The sequence below is a fragment of the Chrysochloris asiatica genome, unplaced genomic scaffold (genome assembly GCF_000296735.1).
Source record: "Chrysochloris asiatica unplaced genomic scaffold, ChrAsi1.0 scaffold00069, whole genome shotgun sequence".
Classification (NCBI taxonomy): Eukaryota; Metazoa; Chordata; class Mammalia; order Afrosoricida; family Chrysochloridae; genus Chrysochloris; species Chrysochloris asiatica.
Window position 1 is genome coordinate 6,846,063 of NW_006408587.1, and position 8,022 is coordinate 6,854,084.

At 50.2% G+C, this 8,022-nt stretch overlaps 1 protein-coding gene across 1 annotated transcript; it reads left to right on the forward strand.

Moving 5' to 3' along the window:
* The first annotated feature begins 2,299 nt into the window (after positions 1 to 2,299).
* KLF4 (Kruppel-like factor 4 (gut)) lies at positions 2,300 to 7,278 on the forward strand. Its single transcript, XM_006864691.1, has 5 exons — positions 2,300 to 2,927; positions 3,050 to 3,170; positions 3,790 to 4,771; positions 4,872 to 5,036; positions 6,181 to 7,278. Exons 1-5 carry the CDS (start codon positions 2,923 to 2,925, stop codon positions 6,354 to 6,356), a joined length of 1,449 nt encoding a protein of 482 aa, XP_006864753.1. The 5' UTR covers positions 2,300 to 2,922; the 3' UTR covers positions 6,357 to 7,278.
* The last annotated feature ends 744 nt before the right edge of the window (positions 7,279 to 8,022 follow it).

An 8,022-nucleotide genomic window follows, 5' to 3' on the forward strand; every position in this document is an offset into this window, starting at 1 on the left:
GCTTTTGTTCTCCAGAAGGATGTTTAGAAGCTACAAGTTCATCTCTTCAAACTGAGTTTTAGAATCTTGTCTTGATTTTATGACATAATAATAGTAGCTTTCCAATTCAACTGTGTAATACTGTTTTTTGTTTTTTTTCATAGTGGTGGTGGTTGTTACTTTTCTTAGGGGTGGAAGGGCAGGGGAATTACTGTCTCAATAAAAACAAAGGAGCAAACAACTGGTGTGGTGGCTACCTAGATTGAAATTTTCAAGTCTTGACTTACATGTTTACATCTGGAGAAAGATAGCTGCTAATCAAAGGCTCATCCAAGTTCACTGGGGGTTTAGGGACCTTGGCCTTGATAGAAAAGTGAAATACTTTTACATGCAATCCTCAAATCCTACCAAGCCTAGAAGTTTTCTTGACATCAATGTTTGGGGGAGAGCCCATGGGTAGCAGGTGTCTTTTTCGATTCTCTCATTTTAAAAGGGCAACATTTTTAATGAGTTAAAGTATCTGGCCTGGTCTCCTATGGGGTGGAGTTGAGCCCCTCGAGGACTTGGGAGGGAGGGACCCGGGTTTCCTAGCCAAAGCACACCCCTCCCCCCAGCTGCAGGCTCTATCCTTAAAGACGTCCAACTCTCTGGACATCAGAGAGATTCTTGTCGTTGGCAGAGCAGCCGAGTCGATTCATTCGGGGCGAGATGCATTCCAAGAATGCTTCTGTGGTCGGCGAGGAGTGGAAAATCAGGAGTAATAAATATCCCGAGGAAACCTAATAGGTACCAGAATCTCGGGACTCAAACAGGTGACGACAAAAGTACGAGGCAAGGAGACCTCAGTGACTGTCAGCTCACTCTGCTTGGGGCTTCGACCTTGTTCATAGTCCCCCTCTCTTTTCTTGCCTTAATTGACTCCCCACCGGGAGTTGGCTGCATTTATTGATGAAGGGCTGGGTGGAGAGGGAGGAGTCCCGCTCTGCGCGCCTGAATCCAAACTAAACACCTCAGAAGCCTACGTTTAGCAAGAGATACCCAACACCACACTCACATTAGAAAGGGGGGTTGGGAGGGGAGTACTGTTTTCAGAGACGATGGGGACAAAAACATTTTCCTACTGGAAAATTACTGATTATATACTGAGAACGTGGATGGGGGTGGGGAGGCAGCGTGGTAAAACTGAAATAATGATGGACTCTTCCTTTTTCCTCCCGGTCTGCACTGGCAGCTGCCGCGAGCTTGGGGTGCACTTTTCGGGAATCCTGCTTCCACTGCATCACTCCATTTCCAAGCATGCGGCCACTTGGAACTAACCTGCCTGGAGCTTGGGCCGAATGGTGCGCGCTGTCGCTTGACCTTTACCTCACCATTTCGCTTCTTTATGACTCAGTTTTTTTCATCCACAAAGTGAAGAGAATGCTTGGCTTGTAAAGTGCTTTGAGATCCTTTTAAAGGTACCTCCGCGCTTCACAGGCCCTATCTGCCCACCCACAAGTAAATCTTAAGCTTTTTCACTCCTTTCCACTTTCTTTAAATATCAAAACCAAACAAACTAAACCAAATATGGTATCTCTATTTCCCATTCCAGTCTCTTTCTCCCCTTCCCGGCTCAGAAGTTTCCTTTGACCTTCTCTGGTTCCCAGTCATTATCTCATAGTCCTAGGCGACCACTTTCCCTTTTCCCTTCTTTCTCCCTTTCTCCATTTGCCTAGGCTGAAGACACCAAGAAGACGATCGTACGAGACCAGGCCAAACGCCGGCACTGGCACTCCTGGGATAGAGCCGGCCCCTGCGTGCGTGTGAGAGGGAGGGCTGGATGAGTCACGCGAATAATCGCGCCTTCTTCAGTGCGCAGACTACGCAGCAGTCTCCTGTGGGAGTTGGGGCAGGGGCTCGTTACAAGCCTCCCCCCGCCACCCTCAGTCTCTGTCTTAGCCTTCAAACTCAGGGAGCCGAGCACTAAGGAGAAGACAGCCCAGATCCTGAGGTGACTGGGTTGGCACCCCATACCTAGCGCCCAGTGCTGGATCGGCCACTGCAGCAGCCGCCGCCGGCGTCAGCACGGCTCCTGCCCGCCAGCTGCCGGGCTGGCGTCATGACCCAGCCCGGCCCCGCCTGCGCCCCTCCCTCTCCCCGCCCCCACGTGCGCCCCAGTTTGTTTATTTAGCTGCCATGGCAACAGAAGGGAGGCGGGGGAAGGAGGGGAGAAGAAAGGGAAAGGCGGTGCCTGCTGGCCGGCTCTGGCGCGCGGCCTGGAGGAGGCGGGGAGGGCGGGAGCCGAGAAGTTATAAGTACGAAGCGCGCGGCGGCAGCCGGCAGTTCCCCGGCCCGAGAGAGTGAGTGCGGCTGCGGGCGCGTGGGGAGCAGAGGTGGCGGCGGGTGGCGGCACAGGGAGCTGCCGAGTGCCCCTCCCCGCCCCTCCTCCGGCCCCCCACCCACCTATTTACCCGCCTGCGGCCCGCGCCCATGGCCGCGTGCACCCAGCGTAGCCCCCTGGACTTCTCGCCCTGCGCCGCCGCCCAGTCCGCAGCTCCGCGCCGCCGCAGCCAGTCTCACCTGGTGGCGCCGCCCGCCCGCCGCCGCCGCCCCGGCCACAACCCCTGTGCCCACGGCGACAGCCGCGGTGATCGAGACAGCGGAGGGGGACACCACTGAGCTAAGGAGAACGCAGCCAGCCACGGGACCTACTTACTCGACTTGTTGATTATCAATTTTTTGAATTTACAACTTTTCTTAAGAACTTGTTATACAAAGGAACTTTTCTTAAAGTTTATCTTAATCCAAAGAAGAAGGACCTTGGGCAATTTGGGGTTTTTTTTGTTGTTTTTTTTTTTTTTGGTTTGGGCTTCATTTCTAAATCTTTTCCCTCTTCGTTGACTTTGGGGTTCAGACACCCTTTCTACTTTGGGCTCCTGAGGACCTTCTGGGCCTCCAACATTAATGAGGTAGGTGCGGCTCCGGTGCTGGAAGCAGGGAGGGGCGAGGACCCAGGAAACGTGGGGCGGGGGGCAGCTATGTGAACGGCCCCCTGATTCCGGCTCTCTGTGTGCGCCCGCCTGTCCCATAGGCAGCCACCTGGCGAGTCTGACATGGCTGTCAGCGACGCTCTACTCCCGTCTTTTTCCACGTTCGCGTCCGGCCCAGCGGGAAGGGAGAAGACACTGCGTCCGGCAGGTGCCCCAAATAACGTGAGTGTTGCCCTGTGCCGCCTGGAACTCTCCGTGAGCTTCTGTGAGTGGGGTGGGAGAAGAGTGGAGCCTTAGGGTCCTGGACAGGCACAGGGGAGGGAAGCGAGTTGCTCACTGTTCGGTCTCCGCAACCTTACAGCGGTGGTTTCTGCGCGCTTGCCTTTGTGCGGGAGGTCCTGGTGCTGCGGAACCGCAGTGGCGCACATCAGGTTAGCACAGGTTTGGAGGTGGCTAGGTCTACGGAAACCTACTGGGCTCGAGTAAACTTGGCGTGTAGGCGGTCCCGTAGTGAGGGTGCACCGAGAGAGCTATGGTGTCCCAATTCCGGGGGCGGCGGGAGCGTCCCTGAGATCGGGAAAGGGAAGGACTGGGGTTGGCGAGCTGTCGCGCTCACTCCTGCTCACTCAGGCAGACAACATAACACCCCACACCAACGCACCCACCTGTCTTTAGACTCAGGTGTGGGCCGAGATTACGGCGTTCCACTGGGGTCCCCGCGCACTACCTAATTCATTGGTCATTTTCCAGGCCTGAGTGGTGTGTGCTCCGTCGGCCGACCGGCACATCTATTGGTGCCGAAAACCCGCCACTGACAGTCTTTCTCCCCTTGACCCCTCAGCGCTGGCAGGAGGAGCTCTCGCACATGAAGCGACTTCCTCCACTGCTTTCCGGCCGCCCCTACGACCTGGCGGCGGTTACCGTGGCCGCAGATCTGGAGAGCGGTGGAGCCGGCTCCGCTTGCGGTGGCAGCAACCCAGCGCTCCTACCTCGGAGAGAGACGGAGGAGTTCAACGATCTCCTGGACCTGGACTTTATTCTCTCCAACTCGCTGTCCCATCAGGAGTCAGTGGCTGCCACAGTTTCCTCTTCGGCTTCAGCCTCATCCTCGTCCTCTCCATCGAGCAGCGGCCCCGCCAGCGCACCCTCCACCTGCAGCTTTAGCTATCCGCTGCGAGCGGGGGGAGATCCGGGCGTGGCGCCAGGTGGCTCGGGTAGCAGCCTCATCTATGGCCGGGAGTCTGCGCCCCCTCCCACGGCGCCCTTCAACCTGGCGGACATCAACGACGTGAGCCCTTCGGGCGGCTTCGTGGCTGAGCTCCTAAGGCCTGAGTTGGACCCAGTGTACATTCCACCGCAACAGCCGCCGCCGCCAGGGGGCGGGCTACTCGGCAAGTTCGTGTTGAAATCGTCGCTGAGCGCCCCTGGCAGCGAATACGGCAGCCCGTCGGTCATCAGTGTTAGCAAAAGCAGCCCTGACGGCAGCCACCCAGTGGTGGTGGCGCCCTACAGCGGCGGGCCGCCGCGCATGTGCCCCAAGATCAAGCAGGAGGCCGTCTCCTCTTGTACCGTCGGTCGACCCCTAGAGGCCCACCTGGGCGCCGGACCCCAGCTCAGTAACGGCCACCGGCCTCCCACACATGACTTCCCTCTGGGGCGGCAACTCCCTAGCAGGACTACCCAGACCCTGGGTGCCGAGGAACTGTTGAGCAGCAGAGACTGTCACCCCGCTCTACCGCTGCCTCCTGGCTTCCATCCCCACCCCGGGCCCAACTACCCACCCTTCCTGCCAGACCAGCTCCAGACACCGCTCCATTATCAAGGTCAGTCGGGGGGGACTTGTGGCTCGGGCTGGGGCTCCCTGTGTGTGCCGACCCTACGGGATGCATGGGGCGATGCTGACCCCACCCTCTTCACCCTTAGAGCTCATGCCACCGGGATCCTGTTTGCCAGAGGAGCCCAAGCCAAAGAGGGGAAGAAGGTCATGGCCCCGGAAAAGAACGGCCACCCATACTTGTGATTATGCTGGCTGCGGCAAAACCTACACAAAGAGTTCGCACCTCAAGGCACACCTGCGAACTCACACAGGTAGGTGTGCAGAAGCTGCGCAAAGGAATAAGGTTGGTGTGGAGCTCCATAGACTCACTGTGGACGCGCCTTAGGTCTCCCTTGAGTTGTGGGGCTCGTACTATCTCCTTCATCTCCTGGGATCATAGATGAGGACAGCAAGCTGACGCCTCCTGTTTTGCCCAGGAGCCTTTTGCCTGATGGATGGTATCTGTCTTGAATGTGCAGTTTCGTTAGTCCTTTAAAAGGCAGGGAGATTCCGCCTCTGTGTGGGCCTCTTAGCTTGAGTAAAGTGGTGCCCATATAATCAAGAAATTAATACTTTGTAGTACACAAGTGTAATGATTTTTTTCTTTAAAAAAAATCACTTTAACTTTCTAAACTATTTTCATTGGCTGTTTCCATCCCGGAGTTACCACCCCCTTTTCTATTATTAGTAGTTCTAGTATTAATAGTAAGGTTTTACTTAAATTTTAAGAATTTAGTGTTTCCGATCACTAAGGAAATTCTGGCTTAAGAATGGCATTGCAGAGTATTTGTCATTTAAGTGTAGTTTTCATTATATTAACAAATGTGTGTACTGGAAAAATTGCTTCCTGTATCAATTTAGATTTGATATTTAGTGGGGTCACAAGGGCCCTCCCTGATGTTAGTCCTCCCTAACAGTTGTTAGCCACTCTGCTGCTTCCCAAAAGGTCCCTGATTCTAACCCACCAATCTCTTCTGGGGGAGAACAACGTGGTAGTCAGTTTCTGTAATGATTTACCTTGTAAACCCTTTGGGAGTAGCTCTCTCCTACCAGTGTTGTTGTTAAGTGTCCTCAAGCCAGTTCTGACTCATAGTGACCCTGTATAGGGTTTCCAAGGAGTGGCTGGTGGTTTTGAACTGTGGACATTCTGATTAGTGAATATCGTACAGCGCCATACTAGGATTCCACTGTATCCTATAACGTTGTCCTATTTATGATCTGAAAATTAAATGGGACCCTGCCATAGTATGAAGACATTCCTGGATTCTTTCAGAATGGAGTATGGTTAAGTTGCCCAATTGCCCTAATATTTGGACTTGGTTTTTAATAGGGTCAGCTTTATTACCACAATGACTTCAATGGTTTTTGTTCTTGTTTTGGTTTTTGTTTTGTTTTGTTTCTTGACTCCCCTTACAGGTGAAAAACCTTACCACTGTGACTGGGACGGCTGTGGGTGGAAATTTGCCCGCTCAGATGAACTGACACGGCACTACCGCAAACACACCGGACACCGCCCCTTCCAGTGCCAGAAGTGTGACCGGGCGTTTTCCAGATCCGACCACCTCGCCTTACACATGAAGAGGCACTTTTAAAGCCCAAACAGTGCATATGACCCACACTGCCAGAAGAGAATTCAGTATTTTTACCTTTGACACTGTCTTCCCAGTGAGGGAAAGGAGCCCGGCTGGAAGGCGCTACAATCATGGTCAAGTTCCCAACAGAGTCCATTTGTGAATGGATAATCAGGAGACATGAGGAAGCCAAAAGAAAAAAAAAAAAAAAAAAAAATCAAAAGAACAGATACGGGGTCTTTGACTGGATCTTCTATCATTCCAATCTAAATCCAACTTGAATATTCCTGGACTTACAAAACGCCAAGGGGGGGACTGGAAGTTGTGGCTATCAGGGTATAAATTAGATCCATGAACTGGGAGGAGGAATGCAAACACATTCCCTTGAATTATGTTTGATGCAATATAAGTATAAAGATCACCTTGTATTTTCTTTGCCTTCTAAAAGCCATTATTATATTAGAAGAAAAGGAAGAAATTCAGGTACAGAAAATGTGTTTTAAAATAGCCTAAATGATGGTGCTTAGTGAGTCTTGGTTCTAAAGGTACCAAATGAGGAAGCCAAAGTTCTCAAACTGCTGCATACTTTGACAAGGAAAATCTATTTTTGTCTTCCGATCTACATTTATGACCTAAGTCAGGTAAATACACCTGGTTTACTTCTTTAACATTTTTTATGCAGGCAGCCTTGTTTATGCACTGTGGTTTCAGATGTGCAATAATTTGTACAATGGTTTATTCCCAAGTATGCCTTAAGCAGAACAAATGTGTTTTTCTATATAGTTCTTTGCCTTAATAAATATGTAATATAAATTTAAGCAAACTTCTATTTTGTATATTTGTAAACTACAAAGTAAGAAAAATGAACATTTTGTGGAGTTTGTATTTTGCATACTCAAGGTGAGAATTAAGTTTTAAATAAACCTATAATATTTTATCTGAATGATGATTTCGGTGTTTTGTTTTCCCTGAGAAAGCATGTAACAATTTTAATTTTTAAATTTCATTCTAAAGGGTGTGAAAAACACTAAAAGCTTATTCTCTCACTAGAGGCCTTAAAAAACTTGGAGGAGTTGTAAATGACATGGTTTTATAATATAGTGCTGAGATGTCTGAGTAATGGAAATTGCAGACTTACCAGAAACGTACCTGGTTCAGGCCAGCTCTTCCCAAATGTACTTGTCAACTGGTATTTTAGAGTACTTAAAAAGAATTTTCTTACCTGCCGACTTTCCAGCTCAAAACGGCTTAACCATTCTTGAATTTGCCCAGTTCAGTATGAAACGATTCATAAAATAACACACACATTTTCAGTTTTACATTTTAAAATGCGTTTATGGCTTGTTCTTAATTAAAATTAAATGAAAATATAAAAATTTTGTCTCTGTTGAGGCCTGGTTTTACACTCACAAAACAATTAAGAACCTTTTCCCACTGTGGACAACTCTAGAACATAGTTCCACAGTGCCCTCCTGAGGATTGAAAGATTCATTGTGCTTTAGTGTATTACTGATACATTAGTTGGGCTATGGATAGCCCTCAAGATGTGAGAACCAAACTTCATCCTCCAAACAGACTAAAACAACAATTCAGAGGATTTCTTTGGTAAATTTGTAACCTATTTGTACTTGGAGATGATTAAAGCTTAAAATTGTTCTGAGACTTTTAGGACACTATTATACATACT

Excerpts from the sequence above, each read along its gene's own strand:
- KLF4 (XM_006864691.1), top strand. Across the intron at positions 3,171-3,789 it reads CGGCAGGTGCCCCAAATAAC|CGCTGGCAGGAGGAGCTCTC; the intron begins GTGAGTGTTGCC and ends TTGACCCCTCAG. Across the intron at positions 4,772-4,871 it reads GACACCGCTCCATTATCAAG|AGCTCATGCCACCGGGATCC; the intron begins GTCAGTCGGGGG and ends CTTCACCCTTAG.